At 39.0% G+C, this 21,965-nt stretch overlaps 1 protein-coding gene across 3 annotated transcripts; it reads right to left on the bottom strand.

The window, feature by feature from the left end:
* Window positions 1–1,067: 1,067 nt before the first annotated feature.
* Window positions 1,068–21,806, bottom strand: CNOT7 (CCR4-NOT transcription complex subunit 7). 3 transcript variants are annotated; one of them, XM_065633967.1, is made up of 7 exons: window positions 21,753–21,806; window positions 20,486–20,693; window positions 19,994–20,187; window positions 16,691–16,852; window positions 10,449–10,593; window positions 5,532–5,642; window positions 1,068–2,760 (listed from the first exon to the last, which is right to left on the bottom strand). In XM_065633967.1, exons 2-7 carry the CDS (start codon window positions 20,600–20,602, stop codon window positions 2,632–2,634), a joined length of 858 nt encoding a protein of 285 aa, XP_065490039.1. In that variant the 5' UTR covers window positions 20,603–20,693; window positions 21,753–21,806; the 3' UTR covers window positions 1,068–2,631. The 3 variants fall into 3 exon arrangements, with proteins under 3 accessions (XP_065490039.1, XP_065490037.1, XP_065490038.1); XM_065633965.1 differs by lacking the exon at window positions 21,753–21,806 and adding an exon at window positions 21,577–21,725; XM_065633966.1 differs by lacking the exon at window positions 21,753–21,806 and adding an exon at window positions 21,581–21,725.
* Window positions 21,807–21,965: the final 159 nt, after the last annotated feature.

The raw sequence follows: 21,965 nt of genomic DNA, 5'->3' as shown, positions 1-21,965 counted from the left end.
AAACCAAACAACGCACAGATGTCTCCCCAGCTGTAATCAACTCTCGGACAAATAATATTGATCAGACCAGGAGTTCTCGCGCAGAATAGAGCTAAATCTTAGTTCCATGCTGGTCAGTGGCTTTTGAGAAAAGCTTTTCTTACATGAAGAAAATTGAAGAGTAGAATTCCTCAAAGTCAAATGCCCACAAGAAGTTTAGGTTAGGGCTTAAGCAAACTCAGCCTGATCCTGCAGACTGCATGCTCATCTGAAGCTGGGACATGAGATGCAGACTCATCATGTATCTTTGGGTTTAGCTTCTTCCAAAAGGAGTCCAAGCTCTGACAGGCTCATGATGGGAAGCTAGGCAAAGCACAGCACACAGCATGTGGGATGCTCAGCAGTCGCTTCAAAACCGCATCCCAATCTAAACTAAAACTTTTATTACTGTAGGCACACATTTAGAAGCCTCTAAAAACTTCCTTTGATACACAACTAAAAAGTTACTTCAAAACAAAAACCCATCGAAGTTCTTTGAAGAGTCATTTCCTTCAAAAGTTAACCCCAGATAGCTGTTATCATATGCTTCAGACAAAGCTACTATGCAAATGCATCAAACTTCACAGGTTCTTCATTCCATGTGTATGCATGTTTTCCACATAAGCCTACAGTTCAAGTGTGAAAAGACACAGATTGATGCCACAGTAAGAATCCATCCTGATTTCCCAATAAATAGTCCCTATCTTCTTATTAAATCCAGAGACAACCAAAGTTAAAACACGTCACCATCATCTAATGCATAATGGTACTAAAATAAATTACTAATGGGATTTGGATGCCTCAGTAGCAAATTGTAAGCACCACTCTTGCAACCTAGGTCAGCAGGAATGAAACAACTGGAAACACATTAAGAGAATTCTGCTCTGAAAGTGGAACCAGTCAGGGAGCAGTGAATTGGAGCATCCTGTTAAGTATGTGGAAGCAACCTATCCTGCCTAAACAAAGCAGAACACAGAACTGAACTGACTGAATACAGACATTCCAGGAAAGATTTTGCAACAAAACCACCAGTCTGTTGTTATGTAAGAAAACATTTCTTAGGCCTTTATTTACAAAAGCTTTAAAAACAAATACCCTCTGTTATGCAAATTATTGGTTGTTTAAAAAGGACCAACCACCCAGTTACATCATCTTAACTCAATGAAAAAAAGGTGTTTGATTTTGTTTTTAAGTACAAGATAAAACAGAATAATTTGGCGAACATTTGGAGATTTCTCTACTATTGATTTCCGTGTCGAACACGCACACACATACGCGCGCACACACAGGCACAGTGTCGCACATTCCATCATTTCAGGCTAGTATTTAGCTATTCAATACCAAAAATCCTTCCTGCACAACTGCTCTGTACATATGCTATGCAGAGTTAACAACATACTTTAGGGTCCTTTAAAACAATATATCTAAAATATATTGCTAGGATATACTCAAAAATAAACTAGCATTACACTCCTCAGGTAACTTTATTAGCTATAAGTTATTTATATTTTGTTGTCTTACAACAAATATCTGTAACATCTGTCTTTGTAGCAACTACAAAAAAGCACGATTTAATTGTCCTTCTAATTTAATAATTCAATTAAATAGTATTTTTGCAGATCTTTGGGTTTTACCTTCAACGAAACTGACTTTCAAAAAATCATCAAATCAAGTACGTAATAAATATGACTTCATAAAAAATATTTGAGGTGTACATTACTAGAATAAAAGCTAGGAAGTTAATCAAGGTAGCGTGCCATTACAAAACTCCTACTATTCCAATATCCTTCAACTCTCAGCTTAATGGCAAAAATGCTAAAGTCATAGCTGTTCTTTTCCTGAAGGGTGTAAAGCTGTTTTTTCAAGCTTCTTTCCCCCACCACAGAGTGGTTTTAAAGCAGCAGGCCAACCAGCAGTTGATGTGTGCAGGATGTGTCTGAAGATGACCGAACGCTAATAAAATAACAGCAGTTGCTATGATTTCAGTAGTTTGTTTTGCTTGAACAAACAGAGGTTATGCAGCAAATAAGTGTTCTACGGGTTGAGATACCAAGGAAATACAGTGTGAAGCTGCTGAACTTGGCAGATTATTGTTTTCTAGCTGAGGGCAAAAGAAAAAACAAAACTTCAAATAAAACAGAGGATCTGAGTCAGAGTCGCTCTCTAAAGTGCAAATTTGATGGTCCACGATCTTGAATAGCTAAAACGCCTGCATACTGGAAGGAACAGACATGAACGGGGAAGTTAGTTACAATCAGTGCCAGTTAATCTGGAGAAGGGAGAGGAAAGAGACAAAAAACTCTAAGATCATTACAGGTATGTTTACCAAACTATTCATTATGATTTAGCTTTCCCCTTCTCTCCACCACACTGATCCTATACATGCTTACAAATGGGCTAGTTACAAGGCCAAAATGTAACCCGGAAAATTTTACATATCAATATTAAGATCAAAATCTGTGATAGGAACAGTCAAGTTTAGTACATACAAAGGCAGAAAAGAAAGTGCGCTGAGAAAGGAGGAAAAAAAGCCTTATTGTCCAATGGATTCGACCAGAGATAAAACCTATATACAAGCATGTGGAGGTCAAAAAGACGGCCTTTCATTTCATGTCATGACTGTTTGTTGGCTTCTTCTTCATATGCATTTCCTGTGCCATTTTGTACATAAGATGACCCCGAACCAAGGCCATATAAGTGGCCACAATATTTAGCATCATCAATGTGATCTTCAAAGAACATCTAAAGAGTTAAAAGAGAGAAACAAATTATTACCAAAAGAAGACTCAGTTTGAATAGAACTATAGAAAGGCTTTAAAATGTTATTTTAGTATAAGATATCAAATCCTCAGGTACAAAAGATGATATAATTAACATAATACAATCTCAACATATTATCAAAATGCACTATATGACATGATTCTTTAACGTAAATCTGCCAAGGAATACCATCAGTCTTCCTGTGCACCTTTCCTGATGAAACGGCCACATGCGATGATTTGATAATTTTGTGTTATCAGTTATCACTTCTTTGGCAAGTGCAACAAAGATATTTCTCCCACCGATTTCTGTGGAGTTTCTCAGAACAGGCATATGCTCAGCATCCATCATCGGTGCCCGTACTCCACCTGCTCCTGAGTGTGGGGGTTTTCATCATACCCTGTCTTGGAACATAGGTCTGTCCTGATTTATAATACAAGGGTCTGGCGGTGGGAAAGGGAGAACGTTTGAGCACAGAACTCATTCTAGAGTTTAGAGAAATGCGGAAATATGCATTTCCAGCTAGCTCCTCACAGTGTGGGACTTCATTTAAAAAAGAAACAGCAAAATTAAAATAAATTTTGTACTAAGACTGCATTTATACAAGTCTTAATTCCAAACAGAACCTTTCAGTGGAAGACATACAAAACCTCATGATACTCTGATATTCTACCTTTCAGACTTAGGTTTTCAAGTGAAAACAAGTTATCACACCACCACCAAAGAAAAAAAAAAAAAAGAAAAAAAGACGACACATATACACAAAAATTCTTCACCCTAAAAACTTCATGGACATTCCTGTGGTTGACATTTTGAGTCATCATCAACATCAGAAATCTAAGGCAGCCAGAAGCATGCAGGAGCAGGGTGGACAATATACAATCTAAATGCAGAGGACTGCATAAACCCCACAGGCTGAAAACTTCTCCCTTTAATCTTTGCTCTTAGCAGCAGAGTCTGGATGGAAAGTTCTGTACTGCAGGAACTGAAGACCTCAACTAAAGGTTTTAAACCCCACAGCAGTTCTTAAAGAAATAAAAAGATAGGAACACCCCAAACCAGCAGCTCTCCTGTTGTAGCATCAGTATTTAAGTATTTCTGATTAAAAAAAAAAAAAAAACACCACACACCACACAGTAACTTTTTTGGCTGGTACTCAAAATCCCAGCAAGTTGCAACTCCTTCACAGCAATTAGTAGCACACTAGTTACACATTTATTGATTCTGTACCTCTAAAAGAACTTTAAGATGAAGTTTTTTCACTCAGAAATACATTGCTAAACCATGAACTCTACTGAAAAGGCTTTAAAACACACATTAAATCAATTTCTCTCTGCTGACTACTGTATCCTTATTTAATAATGCTGTATTTGGAAAGAATCTCTGAAAAATAGTGAAATAAGTAATCATAATCAATCCATCTTTGTTGGCTTAATTAATCAAGTGTTTTGCACTAAAAAAACCTCTACTTCTCCCAATAGGCGTTTTTGGTAAACAAATTCAAGAAGCTAATTTGCTACGCAACACAAACTGCATCTCATTACAGAAACAATCATGGGTTTGAAAGTTTTCCTCTAGGAAACTAGCTTGAAAGGCAGTATTTTAGGCATGATGATCATACACTTCCCTTTTCCCTTTATTTGCTTTGGATTTTGTTTCCAACTCAAGAGTGACGTTAACACTTTCGGGTAGGCGGCAGTTGGCCACACTGGGCTAGGATCGTACGGGAAACACGATCCTCTCTATTGCATCCATAGCCCGTGACCTGCTTGACCACTGCGACACTTCAGCGGGGACAGAACAGTGTTATGATGAGCAAACCAGCTTCAATCACAGACTTTATTTTTCACCTGTCGTCTCGCCAGTATCTGTCTGAGACTTGTGGTCATTTTATCCTTTATACAAAAGGCTGGACTGCAGAAGGTAGACCCTCAGCATACAATACTAAACCTTATTAAAAGATGAGGTTTGCTATTGCCATCTGTTTTGACATGGTAAATGACACCGAATTGCTGGCAGAACGCCATGTTCTGATGCACTGGCATTTGACCAGTGCAACTGCTTTCCAGAAGAGGCCCCTTCCACATTTGTTTCTTCTGGTAATAAAATATACCCTAATATCTTCCTATTGTACGCAGACAAGCAGCAAGAATATGTGAAGCTTGTAAGACCCAATTTTCATTGCTGCATTTGAATTAATTGACCAATGTATAATCTTTCAGAACTACAGCTAATCTGTGCTTTCCCCAATGGTGAGGAACAAATGCATGGACATTCTCCACAGCAGCCTGAAAGTCATTATTTAATATACCTGTAGCCTGCAAGTTTAGCTGGCAGTGGCTAGTCCAGATACTCTTTCCCTTCCCAGGCCTGTCACAAGCAGCAGCGCACACCAGCTGAGTATTACACTGAGCAGAAGCTCCCAAAAAATTGGCTTGAGTATGGTCCCTGAGAAAGGAGTCTGGCTCCAGCAGCTTGTAACTCACTGCAGCAGCCACCTAAAAATAGGTACCCTGCAAAACAGGGCAGGGGGGAAAAAAAAAAAAAAAAAAAAAAAAAAAGCGAGGCACAGGCTGGAAACACAAAGCAACACTAGGGAAAGTACAGGTCGTCTTATTTTTGTCAAGAAATAGTGACCCCTGGAGCCCTTCAGAGACCTCCTTAAAATACAGCAGACTTATCAGAATCAGCAATTCTATCTGACTATCACAGCACATTACTATCACGGAAGTAAAACCAACGTGTCCACCTACTTCTCTCATTTTGAAAAAGGCCATTCCTGTGAGTAGAGAATCAGATCCTGCCTGATGCTGTGGTCCTATCCTTTCTAGCTCTAGCTGCTCAGCCACTTCTTGTAATCCACCCTGAAAAAGAAAACATTTTTGTTAACTGCTGAAAAAAATTAAATCAGAAAACTGAACAGCTATATTTGGGAAAATCTGTTAAACAAGTCATACAACCTCAGGTAAATTTTAACATTTGCACAGTAGCTGAAGCAGTCATTATACTGGATAAATATACACCCAGAGAATCAAACTTTCAGTATCAATAGCAGCATTAGAATTCTGTGTCAGTATTGTTTAAATAATCAGTATCTGTGACCAACAAAACTACTACTCCTTCATGTTTCAGCTTCTCCAGTAACTGGATGTCATTATTTAACAAAACAATTCCTTCAAGATGTCAAAAGGACTGGCAATGCTGAAGAACAAAACCAGGTGTTCTTGTACATTGTATTTGAATGAAAGTTTAAAAGGTAAAAACATCGTTCTACAAACACAAGAATTCAAGTGCTTACAAATGCAGTGCTCATATGCCTCCACATGTTAAAGTATCTAGGCTTCCTTTGAAACAGACCTTTTTCTTTCCACTTACCTTTCCACAATTAAGTTGAGGGTTTTTTCCGCTTCCCTTCACAAAAACTGAGAGTACCCTTAAGTATCTACAACACTACAGGTAGCCCAGGAAAATGTTACAAAGCAGGCATTTAGAAATGAGGCGGTGAAGTCAAAAAAGGAAGAAAGTGTCCACTCAATCTCCATAAGACATTCTAACCCCCTTTGAAGTTCATTTCATCAGCTGCCATAACAGGAGAGGATAAAAAGCACGAAAAAAAAAAAATCCATCATCTTGCAACTAGTTTTCCAAGATACTAAAATCCAATAGTATAGCCAGCTTTTCTGTTAGATGTATATTTAATAGTCACACGTGATGAAAACTACTTAAAAAAAGCATATAAACATCTCACATACAAAAAGGGAACAATCCGACCCAGTAATTGTCTGCTTTGAATGTTGATATGTTGTTTAAAAGGACAGACTCTGAAGCTGTAGACATCACCCCAAAGCTGCAAATCTGTCTGCTCTTAAAGGTAAAACTCCAGCTTTGAAGGAAATTTTCTTCCCAATGAGCTTGTGTGAAAAACTATCCCCTTAACTGCAGAGTGGCTAAATAAGCCTATTTTTGGTGCTGCCCAAAATGGTAATAACCACTATGTGTGGAAGCAAACCCAGAGGTTGGTTTGGCTTTACATAGAGAACACAAATCAGTTGAAGGATAGACATGTTACACTGTAACTGAAATCTTTTAACGCTGTAAGCTACACTGTTAGCACGTTTTTGTACTTTTTTTTTTAATCATTAAGCCATAAAGCTACTGGAAATAGACTAAAGCACATGCATATTCTTTAACATCTAGAAAGATCAAAAAAACAAAGACAAAATCCTTAGTGCTGCCATAAGCTTTGCAAGGCAGGAATGTTGCACAGAGGCAATGCTTTTAAAGACAGACAGACTAGTATCTGAGTTCACCTTTCCTTGTGCACTTAACCTGCTTCAAGTACAGGAAGGGAAGCAAGAAGAGGACAAAGCATAACAGTCAAAGTTACAACTCACAGAGCAAGAAAAATAAAGTCTGACCTGAAAATCAGATCAAGCATTATGAAGATTCCTGTGAATCGCACAGCAATAGGTTTAGGTGCAGGTTTTTGTTTTGTTTAAAGAGATGGAAGCTTCAGTAATAACATTCCCAAGTAACACCTACAAACCAACATGAAAACCTAGTACTAGTACAGCTAGTTTTATTATAGCTTGAGTAGCAGGAATATAGTTTACAGAAGTTTATGACAAGAGTAAGTCTATACACTGTACAATTATAAGCACCAAAGCTACTTTGTTTTCTGTATGTGCTTGGATACAACATTAGAACACTGCAAACATGCTCAGTTATTTAACTCACACTCAAAAACATGCTGAGGTTTGGTGAGCAGAGGAAAAAAGTGCATCTCAGACACAAGCACGCTCTCTGCTAATTCCAACACTGAGCTGTTAGAATTAGCAACAGCGGGTGGGCCCAAACCTTTCCAAGGCACCATATTCTACTCCTAAAGCCTCTGCTTCCTCACGCTGTGGTGAATCAGCAGTACCTCATCATCAGGGTCTGCTAGCTATAAGACCATCTACTCGAGCTTCAAACAGCTTTTAGGAGAAAACACTCAAAAATCAGTGATTTTTACACAGCAGCCGCAAACTCTGGAATGTAGACTTACTAATTCAAAATTTACAGTAACAGCAGCCTACAGAAGAATGCTTTGAAAATAGTGTTTTTAATGGTATATATTTATTTGTAAATATATCACACACCATTTTTGCATGGAACTTCTTAGTCTATAAATGCAATAATCACAGAATAAAATTTGGCTGTCTCTGAAAATTAATAGACTATTGAGATTCTCCTTCAGGCAAGACTTTCGCACTCCAGATAAGAACATTTTACTCTTGGAGGCGAACAACAAATTCTTCCCAAATTTTCAGAGCATTGGACTTCCAAGAAAAAGGCCACAGAATGATTTACGTAACCACATGACCATACTCAACAGCACATCCATTTCTAACCCTTGTTTCATGGCACTGGTACCAGGGTTCATTGTTTTGTACAAACCCCTATATTAAAAGCAAGTTTCCAACAAGGTCTATAAATCTACATTATTTAGAATTGTTGTTACTATCAAAAGGTTTGGAATTGTGTACACAGAAAGATTTTTAGAGAACAAGCAAGAGTTTAACCTGTGCTACATTAACACCTCAAGTTAGCTCCCAATCTGCATGCCAGTAAAGTATATTCATGTCCATTTAACTTAAGAGTAACATACTGTAAATTCACAGACTACTTAATTCCACAAAAAGAGCATCAAACAGCTTCCCCATCCTGAAGCATATTTCTCTTCTCAATGCCAAAAATTCTTTTTCAGATGTGTGGAGGCAGGGAGTGCAGGACGTACTGCAAGTCAGTGACTTTCATATGAAAAATAACTTAGACAAATCAATAAAGGACAACTGCACAGCAGTTCAATTCACTGCAATTTAATAGAGATTGAAAGTGACAGACATTAGGAGACAGCACATGCATTTTTCGAGTGACAGCACTGAATGTTTACCAATTTGTTTTAGACAGCTGCTCTCAGTACAAGTCACCATCATTTCATTGTTGGCAAATTTGGAGGGGTAGGGTAGTCCACATCCCTTCCCCTACTGTCATTACGAGTCTGCAGGTTAGGTGACAGGATCAAGATTTACTGCAGGAAAGCTGACCTACATATTCAGTTCTGAAAAAAAAATGACCCTTGTTCTTAAGGTTTGCTGAAGTAAGACCTGCAAAGGTTTTTCTTGTCTTCCAAAAAACATTTGTGTCTCTAAACAATGCAGGTTACACACAACTATGTCTTAATGAAATGACAGTAAAAACAATCCCCCCCACCCCAAGCCCACTGGGAATATCACCTCTGAAATGGTGACAAAGAATGTCATTCTGTCACCTTTCCTACATCACTAAATATGGATTGTACATTGGGTTCTCGCTAAGTGTGTCACCACCTCTAAGACACTGGATGCTTTACTTTTCTTCACCAGGAGTAAGAAAGGGAGGGCAGCTTTTATTTGAGGTTCTCCCCTGCCCCTCTCTTAAGACTCCTGAAGTTTATAAATATTTCATTTTTTCTTCTGGCCTTTATGAAGGAAAACTGTTACTAAGATGTTTTCTTATACTCAGCCATTTGCCTGGCTGATTATATCAATAACAACTCTAGATGAACACAGTTGTTATGCTTTTCTTACTAACTGGAAGGGAGGTCTCAATTTTCAACATTAATTTGATTAACAAAAGGGTTTACCCACTTTATTTCCCACACAAGTACGCTACTACTTAAAAGTGACACACTCTTTTGGTTTATCTTGGAAAAAAAAAGGACTATAAACCCCACATAGATCACTAGTTGAGCAAGAGGAAGTGGCAAGCCATCCCTTGGTTAGGATTTGGTTGTACTACAGTTAGTTTTCTCTTTTGCCTGCAGGTTCGCATTAAGAAAGCCTAGAGAATCGAGTCACTTTCCATAAAAGCAGCAAGTCGTTAATTTCCTCAGATGAGCGATGCACCTCATTTCAGCAGCAGTCCAGGCTCTTACAGTTCTTTGGCAATAAAGCTGTTAACAATCCCTGTAGCACCTTTCTTTCACTTGCTGCCTTCCCCTTCACATACTTATTTCCAGTTTCCATTCATTCTCCAGTTGAATAAAGTACCACAACTTTATGCCTGATAGAGTAAGCCAATCAGTAACCCCACCAGCTTAACATGAGAGCTTAGTTTCTAACGCTGCAATTTTTTCTAGAAGTCACATGCTGTCCTTGAACATACGCTGTTGTTTATCTTTCCTTATGGGGTCATCTGAAATATTCTTCACTCCATTCCCCTTCCCAAGATGCTTCCACAGCATCATCATTGCAATTCCCTTTGCCAAGATGACTGCAGCCCTTTAGCAGATTGTACAGTGAGGAAATAAAGAGTATACGAAACCCATCAATTCTAATGGCTCAAGAAGCAAAGGATCAATTCCAAACGTGGGTTTATCATCTGTCAACAAAGACTGGGGACTATAAATAGAGTATCAAAGTGCTATTTTTAACTGGTAAGCAGTTATTAAAAAAATTATGTGTGCTCCTGCCTGCCTCTATCAATAGCCTTTAATATTAAATATACAAATTTTGAGACAACAAGGCTGTTTAATAGGTATTATGAAAGCAAAATCAGAAAACAAAAATACAGAAAATAAGTATTTTTAGCAGAAAGTACTCTCTCTCAACCCAAAATTTGTTCTGAACCATTAATAGATTACTTACCTTCAGATTTTTGCAACTCTTCATGAGATATTTTACATCATAGATGACAGGGAAAAACAATCGTAGTATCTCAAAGAAGTCCAGCTCTTCTTCAGGTAAATTAGAATTTGTCAGGATTTTTATTAGATAGCCAAAGTCATATCCACTGCAAATTAATAACAAAAACAATATAAGCAATAACTTAGAAGCATTCTTCTCACTTCCTGTATCAAGAGTTTATTACGCATCAACAGGACATTTTGCTTAATTTCAATGCAAATGACTCTTACAAAAGACTAAGCCTCAGTGTAAATGGCCCCATTGCAGCTTTCAGGGAAAACATTTCAATTTAGTCTCAATAAGGACAAATGAAGAAGCAACACCAGATCTGCCTAGAGGAGCTTCTCCAAATCCTGAAACAAGGTTGTACTGCTGGGGTTTCATCCGAAAACAAGAACTTAAAACTAGAAAGACTCCTAGCTGGTTCCTTTCACAGAGACTGGAGTTTCTCACTACAAACTGAATGGGACGGAGATACTTGTACAGTTCTTCAGTTCCAAAGGACTCCCAAGTTTCCAGAGTGAACATGTGTTTATCAAGTTTCACCCTCAGCAACGAAGAGCAGACTGTCTTCCAATTTTCCCAATTAAATCAGCATACAGACAACTTAAAACTTTAATATTTTGGAGACTATTACCCCTTTTGGAAGCAAGGACAGAGTAAGCTGGAAAATTTTTTGTGAGTACATGTAAGTCAGCAGGAGGCAGTAAGGTAACTGAGCAGTACAGGTTTGGTAGAAAAAACTGAGGTATTACATGTAATTGTGTGTCTAGTGGAGAGAAGAGTTTGGGAAGACTTCCTTCTCAGTAGCTTGACTGAAGAAAGAAGACATAGCAAAGAGGTTTGGCAGTAAAAGGGGAAATCATGTACTTTTACAAAGAGCTATGAGAGGAAACAAAAGGTTTAAAGCATAAGACAGATGTCAGGTATTAAGCAGGACTGAACACCACAACGAAAAGCAGTGATGACTAGTTGTCCTTTTCCTTAGGAAAGCAGAGATTATAAAGCAGATTATTCATTATCTGATCCGTTCTGATCCCTTGTACTTGCAGGATTGTTCATACACGTACACACTGGACTAGATGGAGGACTGAGATGTTATCTTCTTTGTTACTAAGTTTGTGTTGAACAAAATCAGTTCCTAGATTTCATTGATGTGCAATTTTAAAATTGTCTGTACTAACAAAGAAAATGAAAACATGCAGCAGGGCTGCCTCTATTGAAGGCTACATCAGTTTTGCTGCTTAAGGAACCTTAGCTTATAGCCGAGAGACAATTCAAGTGAACAAGTGGCCACCACAGACTCCAAACTCCTAGTTTGAGACTTTGTGTTTGTCCTTGGTTACATGAGGATGACACTCAAAACCAAGAATTTTGCAACTTCGTAAACACTGACTTAGATCTTTAACTGAGAATTGAGCAATACAGAAGATGTATCAGTTAAGAGCACTGTACTGCTGATCCTGTGGATATTTAGCATCCACAAAGACTGGTGACTGCTAATGCAGTCTCAAGGCTTCACTTACATACTCAATGTAAAGAGGCTTGCTTTTTGTACCTTTTGTATATGATGGGGTTTTCTACATCATCTTTATCTTACGTATTTCTAGACAGAGGGTAGAAAATTTTGAACATACTAGGAATGAATGGACTGTTTGCTGAAAGTCCATTAATACAAGATATACAAAAGGTACAGACTATTGCAGCTCTCCCATGGGGACTTCCAGTGCTCTTAACAGGAATTTCATGCTGAACGAATCCTGCGCTGCATCTGGTGCTTTGAAGCTGTGCTGGCAGCACTCCAACCTCCACAGCAGCAGCCACTGGCCAGGGAGCAAAGGAGCCAAAGATAGAGAAGGATTTCAGCCGAGTCTTACAAAGTAAAAACCTGTAGTATACTTAGCAAAACAGTAGCTATGAAGCTTAATTTTATTAGATCACCTATGAGGAAAAAAAAATTAAAAAACGGTGGGGAAGGCTTTATGAGCATAAAGCCCTCTACAGAAATCAAAAATAAAAAAGCCATATTAGCAAAAAAGCTGTTCAGAAAGATGCAAAAAAGACTGTTCAGGATTAAGGAGCCTTATTCCTCTACAGATTACTGATCTTATTAACTCACTGAATTCCTGACATCTGCCATCCTTGTGGCTCAAATGTAACAGCCATATAAAAAACTTGTAAAGTGAAGAAAACTGTATCTGCCCCTCTCTTCCTCCAAATAAGCCTGTTTGTAACTCCCCTCTTCTTTCAAAAAAAATTATGCTCTCAAACACTTCCAATTTCTATTAAGAAGGAAGTACTGTAAGAAAACTCAAGATTTATTTACTATTTGTATTGAGAAGGAGCAGGTTATCATAATCTGCAATTTCGATAAAGAATTTTCATTATATATTATTTTTTCTGCTGGAGATTCTAGCAGATTCTTTCATTCCAGGATCCTCATGAAGAAAAAGGGAACAGGATATCTGACCAGTGGATTTAAGAGGCATGTTCCATTGCATGACAGCATTCAGTCCAATACCTGGTCCTGGATCCTAAGCATGGGTTAGTTTTAGTCAACTCAACCAAATTATTTCACACATTCCTTAAGTTCCAGCTGCTTACTCTTAGTCCCACTGCACTTATAACAGTCATCACAAACCACACTTTACTAATCACAATGCAGTATCAAGACACTTATATAATCTTTTTAGTATACTTTGAGGCGATAATATGCTCCAGTGACCCAAGCTCACACAGACATAAGAACCATCACTCCAATTCAAGACTAAGATAGATAGACAGATATTTCAAAAATTTTTGAGTGGCCACTGCTGAATACTAACAGAAGGCTAAGCAAGCCTACAGCGAGCAATTATGCAATTACTTGCTCATTAAAAAAAGTTTTCTTCTAATCCTCCAACAGGCAATTAGTGGTTGGTTTATACCCTAAAGCACACAGGCTTCCTTTCCTTAAAAAGCTTTCACCATTTCTAATATAATCACCTAAAGTTACTAAGTGCAGTTAGCCACAATCCCTGGAGCTATATAGCAACATAAGCACTCTTACAATCTTTTTTTTTTCTTTTTTCACTGAACATAGACAGGCTGTAGACAACAAGACCACAGAAAAGATCAAATGTGCTTTTATTTCTTTCTCTTCCTATCCAGAAAGAATTCAGATAGCCAATTAACAATGAACTCTACTCAAACACCAACAGTCTCTGAAATAAACCAAAGCCTGACAGGGCTCAGAAAGTTTTACTTTGTGTTATAGCTGGCTAATAGAAATGAGCCAACAGATTAAATTTTACTAAAATAAGTTACACACAATAATTACTGAAATACCATAGCTTGGAACTTTCCAGCTTCCCCAAAACATCTGGGTTAACAGGCATATTTGTACAGAGCCTCCAAAGACAGATTGAGGAGGTTGCACATAGGTGGACACTTAAAGCTTCAGCAGATCCGTCAGCTGAACACCCACAAAAACAGTGTTCGAGCTGTTCTGTTTTACAACTTGTTAAACTGTCAAGCACCCACACCTCCCTTGACTGTGACAAGAATCGGAAATTCAGGGCTTCCCCCTCTTCTCTCATCACCTCAAATATACTCTAACGCACACATACACGCAAGATTTGATGGAGTTGCTTAGGAAGTTGCAGTATACAAGAATCAGTGACAGTGCAAATGTTTCTTCACTCGTGCCTGGCAGAACTGCAGGTCCACACAGATTTGCCAACAGGTCAGAGCGCCAAGGCAGCTAAATCAAATGCAGAGGTAAAAAAATCACATGAAGCAAACTCTCTGAGAAGCTAAGAGCTTAGAAATAAACTACACAAGAGTTAAAGGAAATCAAAGACTGAAACAAAACAAAACCAAAACATAACCTCACACTCTGAGAAAGGAGTAATTCCCCTCTGCCCACTTCCTAAGACACTCAGATTTTGAGGGTTAGTAGTAATTAAAGCATTTTAAGGAAAAAGCAGCAAAAGCATAGTCAGCAGCTATCAAGCACAGCTTTTTCAGTAGTCAAAGAACTACTGCATGGAGAGCCTAAACAGAATAAATTTTCAACCGAGCTGTCCTGCTGTTTGAGTTTCCACTGACAGAACATAATCACAACCAACCTAAGATATATTTAGAAACAGCTGTTTACTATTCTTTGTGGCACATTTTATGTGACCCCTGTTATAGCTTTGTGCAATCTTAGCTTCCTCAGAACTCCACCCACTACTCCAGGGTTTTGTGCTCAAGCTAACATCAACATGCTCTGTGAAGCACAAAAGCCTTTAAACATCTTCTGACTGAAGCAGAGTTGTGGATAACCAGTGCTTGACAAACATGTGCTGGAATAGCTGTCTTCAGAGGATTTCTAAAGACACTTTCAGTGAAGTACACAACAGAAACTCATTTTAACACAGATGAAACTGAACTTTAGTAAAGCCATTCCAAAAATCCTTCATAACCTGCACTAGTACAAATGGCATTATTGCAATAGCTTGCATTATACGTCGACCAGCATATTAGTCAGGAACCACACACAATCAATATAATTTTGCTTTAAAAAGAATACTTAGTGTAGAAATTGCTTGGGTATTCTTTTGCTAGAACAGCTTACGCTGGGCCCTTGAAGTTACAAGGCAATATTGGAAAAACACCATTTTGTAGCTGCTTCTACAAGACAGTGTCTGTTGATGCACCAGTTGCATGCATAATATGCCCCCCCTCCCCTTCTCCTGAACTATCCAAGTTATTCTACTGTAGTAAAGTGTAAATCACAAATATGCATATAAGGGCCCATAATAATGGGTTTAAGAAGCTGAAAGAAATTTAATTCACTAATTCAGCCTTTGCAGTTACATTGACACAGTTCATGGCATTCTTATTCCAGTATTTTTCCCCAAGGTGCTACCCTAGTAGCAAGATTATTTTGGAGTCATATTGTGAGTCGAGACAGCTGCAAGTGGAAAATGTAGGCAGATTAGGTGACAAGTGTTCTCAAAGAGGATCCTCAATTTTTTTTTTAATTGTCTTTTGTCCCCCACTCCTGCTTTTTGGAAAGACAGTCTAACACTTGCTTTCTACAAAACAAGTCAAAATTATGAATTCAGCAACAGGCTGTTATATATACCTTTCTACTACTGTTTTACATTCCTTGCTGAAGCAATTCTTAATTTTTAAGGTGCAATCCTTCTGTAATTCAATGTGCCTTTCTTTCCCCCAACCTCCCCTCCAAGACTTAATACTTAAGCATAAATAAGTCAAAGTTTTTCTGTTTGGGTTTGGTTGGGGTTGTTGTTTTTTTTTTTTTTTGGGGGGGGGGTATGTTTGGCTTTTGTTGTTGTTTTCTTCTCTAATTTCATCATCTACATATTACCACCAACATAGCACATGGGATAAACAAGAATAAAGCTGTAAAGAAACTACTAGTTTCAGCTAAAACATTTGGTCTACCTTTGTTGATTTGCTTAGCAGCCAGCATTTAAGATGTCAGTTTGGCGGCATCACATAGCAATAAGACTATAAAGCCCCCATTGCTTGCAAAAAGTGCAAATTATCTCTGGCATGTACTTGACTATACAATGAGTATGGCATAAATTTTAAAGTGTTAAATCTTATTAACACCAGAATATCTTTCATATCTTGACAGATTCATAAAGATTTAGCAATCACATTTCTATTTCACTTGGCAGATGAGCTCCTGCGATGGCATAAATAGTAAAATATATTGATTACTGCAGCTAGAATTAAGGCTCATCAGGGTTCTGCTTCCAAAATGAGTAATCTTCAGCTGCCAAAGAGATTTAAAACAAATTTAAGAGTGCTTTATAAAACTCCTCACTGATAATTCTACAATCTTTCCCATGAGACAAACAATGTTAACTCAAGAATTGCTTAGGAATAGTTTGCTTTTACTATTGTTACGATTATTACTTGCATGCGTGATTTCAAAAGATAACAATGCCACCTGCTGGCTTAGAAGTTTCATTTTTTTTTCTGGTTTACAGTTTTCTGGTTACAGTGTAAGCACTAAAAGTACACCAGCACCACCCTTGTACGCTCTGTTCTTCTGATAAAGAACAGCAATATATACATATCACAGCAGAAATAGTTTAAGTCTTACTGACAAGATGCATATCACTTAACAAAAGATGTGAAATCCAAGCTCTAGAATTCAATAAACAAAATTGAAAACTCAAATACTTCACTGCAGAATTTACCTGTGAAAGGAAAGCCACTTGACTCCTTCACACAGTACAACTCCTGATGTCATAAGCAGTTCTGCAAAGTACTGTGTCTCAATTCCTTCTTCCTCATGCTTTTTAAATTGGATACCAGATGTTGTCAACAATTCAATGGAATCCTGGGCATACATATCTTCTCTAAAAACAGAAAGGAAGCAAGTTTTCAAAACCTACAAACCTCAGTGGTCAAAAACCTAGTAACATTTTTTTTGCTATTCATTAACAAACTTAACTTTGTTCTGTGTTAATTACCACTTCTCATAGTTTTTGTTAACCTTCACTAGCATTTCATCATTCTCAGTACCTCCATTCTTGCCTCCTTCATAAAAACCTAGTTGCTGCTCCTCCTCTAATTACCTAGAACTCCCCCCTTGCAAATCTACGGAGGAAAGTGAATGTATGAATACAAATATTTTCCAAATAAGATTAATTACTTAAACTGTGACAAATTGAATAGTTGAAACACTAATATCTGTTACATTATGGAACTAAGAACAGTAGACTCCAGATCGTAGTGCTGCTGTTCGTTCTGTACATAACATCTGCCACACATTTCTTGAGATTTAAGTTTATGTAAATGTTTAGGCACATGCTTATCAAAACTTCCTACTCACTGCAACTGAAAATACTTGCTCCAACTAGTCAATCTTTAAAATTCAGATAATCAACCATTTTCTTTCTATATGACTAACTTCAAGTTGTCTTTAAGAGCCGTATTTTAGACATAAAATGTAATGGGAGAGGGGGGAAAAAAAAAAATGTGCCTTGCCTGAACCCCTCTTATCCCTGTGTTTATTCTCTTTACTGCTAAAATTTCGTAAAATCATAAGTATTTTCTCATTAAATGGATGGGACTTTTTTTCTAAAGTAGAATATACATCACCATAACAAAGACATAGAATAGTTAACTGGGGAAAAAAAAAAAATCAAATGTGGCTCTAATTAGAAGATTATATTCTTATTACTGTCCACAACATAGTATCCTACAAAGTGTCTTTAGTGTATAGTTTTCAATTTTAATAAAAAACAACCAAAACACCAAAAATAAAAGACAACCAATATATCAAACTTGACTGCTAGATTCAGTCATAGACTTATATTTCTTATTCCTAATAGCAAGTCATCATTCATCAGAACATACAGATACATTCTCAAGATGTGTTGTATCTTTTTAGCTTCTTCCCACACAGCTGCTCATTAGTACTCCAGCTTTAAGGCATCAATTTGCCAACACCTGTCCATTTCCATAACACATTAAAGAACACATCCAAAACAAACATGCCCATTTTGCAAAAAGTTTTAATTCCAGCTTGTTGCTCTGTACTAATCAGGTGGATAGTTAGCTTAGAGAAATATTTATGCTCTTTAAAAGCACACTGTAACAAGACCTGGCTGGAACCACACGAAAAAAAAATTACCTTCTAGGAACAGCCAACAGCTGTTTTGCTTTAGGAGCAGAACATTTGGCACAGTGCCACTTCCCAAAAGGAAGTTTAGAAACAGACAAAAATAAGTCATTTCTCCACCCCTATAGGAAAAAAAAATTTGTGTCTCATGCAACACTTACCTAGCTCACTTTTTTGTATAAAATTCCCCCCAGTGAACTATTAACAAGTTAGCTAAGTGACTACCTAGATCTTGGCTTACTAAGCTGTCATATCTATGCAACATCTGGCACAAATGGATGGAAAACTACTTTTGTTTTCAGCTATTTGACATTAAGTAGACCTTTGAAGCTCAGAAAATGAATAAAACATAACACAGGTTCTTCTTCCCAGACCACAGTTTGGAAGTTATTAACTCATTCCTCCTCCTCTTTCGCCCCTATTTAGCAGGATTAGTATATTCTTCTACAAAGACAACGGATAACTTCCACCCTGCACTTACATGGCTGGATAAGTTTAGATACCAAAATATCAAATCTGCACTTCTTTTGCTTTCATGAGGTGCTTCAAACTAAAAAGAGCACGTCATTCCTCAGACTAAACTGATTTGTGACAAGCCACAGCACTGCTTGTTTAGAAAAGTAGAAAAATCATGAAAGACAGCAGCAGTTTTTTCTTTGTAAGAACCCTGATTACTTTGAAAACAAGTCTTTTTATCTGCAGAAAAAAGGTCTTTCCTCCAGACTTTCTTTGTAAGTTGCAGTTTTAATTCACATATATTAAGTTTTCCGGTTATCAGCTTGTAACACAACTGAAAAAAACCCAAACACAACAAAACAAATAAACAAAACAAACACCACCAAAAACCCCCCAAAACACCACCCCTTGCCTCCTCCCCAAAAAACACCCCACACCAAAAAACAAACAAACAAAACCCACAAGCCTTCAATACATTTAAGTTTGAGAAGTGTTTGCACCAATACTCAGTTCAGGCCATAAAAGAGCCTACCAAACCAATTATGTTTACTTCAGGAAAAAAAATTCGGGAGGCTAGTCACCTTATCAACTACCTGCTAAAGATCTAATTAGAACTCCACATTAAGTATCTTATCACACTGGAAAAGGTAGGTCCATAATACAATTCCAACAGATAATAAAAATCGGCATGCTTTTTAACCAACACTTTATAAAAGATAACGCAGAACAAAAACCTCCACAGCAGTTATGCTCTAGAATCAGTAATCCTTTTCAACCTATTATAAAAGAAAATTCAAATACAGTATCTTAATAGAATAAGCTGCTTTTGAAGCACAAGAAAAGCTGCTGCAGTACAAAAAAGTTGACAGAATTTTATCTAGAACATTATCTAGAACCTGTTGTGAGCATTTTAACTACAGTAATATTTTTTAAAGAGGACAGAGCACAATTGCTTTAGACTTGCTGATAACATCTGTCATACTTCTCTTTTCGTCACCTCAGTAACTTCACAATTTTTTCTTCATGTTCATATTTTCCACTAAAAATTTGCAAAGAAACAACATGAGACTTCTTACTTAACTGGTAAGAGTTAAACTAAACTTAGGTAAAAGCACTTTGAAATGCTATATATGAAAATGCAGGGCTAACTCTTGTACTAAGCATAAACGTATCTTTTTAGAACTTTTGTTGGAATTGCTTAGCATTTTTGACCAAATTACCAACAGTGAGACAGACTGCACAGAAGTGAGGAGAAAAAAGCACACGTCTGGCTGACAACAGTTTTCCTCACTGTAAAGCATCTATGGTATTCCCATCACACACATAAAAAGACTTGTTGCTACAGCTTTCACAACCTATAACACATTTTCAATAAGTCAGCAACATACATTCATTAGTACAGACACTTAACACTTACGTTAAATTAAATTTAAAATTAAATTGCCAAGTTGAAGTTCCTGGAGGGTATTCTCCTTGCTCATTCATAAACGTCAGTCCTAGTTGGATTATTTTTAGTAAGTCTACATTGCAGCGTAGTAACTGGTACTGATAGTCTGCATTGCTTCTGAATTCTCCAATAGGCCTTGCAACTACTCCTGGAAATTCTGTATCCTGTAAGAACAGAATTAAAACTTCAACAAAAGACACCCAGGAAAATTTACATTGCTCGTTCTCCAAAAAAAATACTTCAAGCATCTAACAGTTTCATAGCTGAAGAGTACTCTAAGTTTAGCTTTTAAAAGATAATAGATTAGGATCCTAATGTTTGTATACCATTAATTCAACATTAAGAATCCATTATGCTTTCAGTGAAAATGGATGAACAATTTTATAGCTTTAACTTACTGACAGATGAAGTAACCGTGTTTTTTGCAGTAACTCATAAGATAAAGATCAAGTATCCACTTACCATAGCTACATAGTTATACTTCCGTATAACCTGGCGTATTTTCTTCATCTCTTCATCTAAGTTACAAGCCCAAACTTCACAGATTCTTTGGCTATGGTCTACGGTAGCTGCTGGCATAGTGGGGTGCTTTAGAGACCATACATCAAAAGCTACACTTGACTGAGGAGCAGCTTCATAAAGATGACTTCAATTATTTATGTTTTTAAACCTAAAAGACAAAGAAAGTATCAAGTGTAAGTTTTTATTCTTCACTTATCTGAAAAAAATGCTTAAACACCAGGATCAAGCTTTATTTTTCAGAATTCCATAAAAGAAGCACAATGTAACTACCCAAACCATGTGAATTTCAGCTATTCGAGTTTAGATTACTATTCAAAACTAAAACCCTATGATGCTGTTTGTAACTTTCTTGCACAAAGCCAGAGAAACCGGCGAGGGACACTAGTTCGACAACAGATGTGGTACTTCTGCGTTATTCCTCCATGGGTTAGAAGCTACATTCCTGGGGATCCCACGGCTGCGTGCAACATGAAATGAAGCGGCAAAGTGACTCTGAATCTTACGCCAAACTCGGGGACGCTGCGGCGGACAGAGAGCCGCCCGGGCACGCAGCCTCCCTCGGCAGGAGAAGCATTTTCAGCTCGTACGGGCCGCGCTAAGCCGAGGAGTGGCGCGAAGGGACTAAAGCGCGGTCCGACAGGCTTGGACCCGCGCCTCGGCTGAGTTCCCGGGCGCCTTCTTACCCGGACAAGGCCCTGGAAGCGGCCCGAGGAGCCGCGGAGCCCGCCCGGCGGGCAGCACCCCTCGGCGGGTGCGATCGGCAAGGGGCCGCCGCGGTTACCACCCCCCCGGGCCGGCCCAGCGCAGGGCGCTCCCGAACCCGCCTCCGGCGGCAGCCGCGCAGCCCGCGAAAACTCCACCCGCCGCCAGCGGCCGCCAGGACTGCCGATAAGGCCGCGGGGCCGCCACGGGCCCGAGCGGGGCACAGCCAGACCGAGGCGAGGGGGGTACCGGACGGCTCTAGGCTCCCTCCCCCCGCCCGGCCCCCTGCGGCCGCCGCGCCCCCGGCCCTCGCTCGCTCGCTCACTCACTCACGCTGCCGGGCGGGCCGGGCCGGGCCGGGCAGGGCCGCGGCGGGTCTGGCGAAGTCCCGCGGCGGCCCCGACGCCCCAGAACCGCCAGTCGCCGCGCGAGACGCAGGAAGCGCTGCCCCCGCCGCACAAAGCCATTACATCATCGCCGAGCGCCGCGGCCTTTCCCCCCTCACCTCTGACCGACGGCGAGGGCGCCAATCGCCGGCCGGGCCGCCCCTCCTTCGCCCCGCCCCCTCTCGGCCGGGAGCGCGCGCCACTCCTTCCTCCGCTCTCCCACGGCACACGTCACGGGCGCGCGGCGGTGACGTAACTTGCGTGCCGTCGTGGGGGCGGGGCGCCGCCGCTCGGCTCAGAGGCGGGGGGAGAGGGGGCGGCGCCGCCGCGCG

This window comes from Caloenas nicobarica, chromosome 4 (assembly GCF_036013445.1).
Source record: "Caloenas nicobarica isolate bCalNic1 chromosome 4, bCalNic1.hap1, whole genome shotgun sequence".
Classification (NCBI taxonomy): Eukaryota; Metazoa; Chordata; class Aves; order Columbiformes; family Columbidae; genus Caloenas; species Caloenas nicobarica.
Note: the sequence above shows the minus strand (reverse complement) of the source record. Positions and strands in the feature narration are given on the sequence as shown.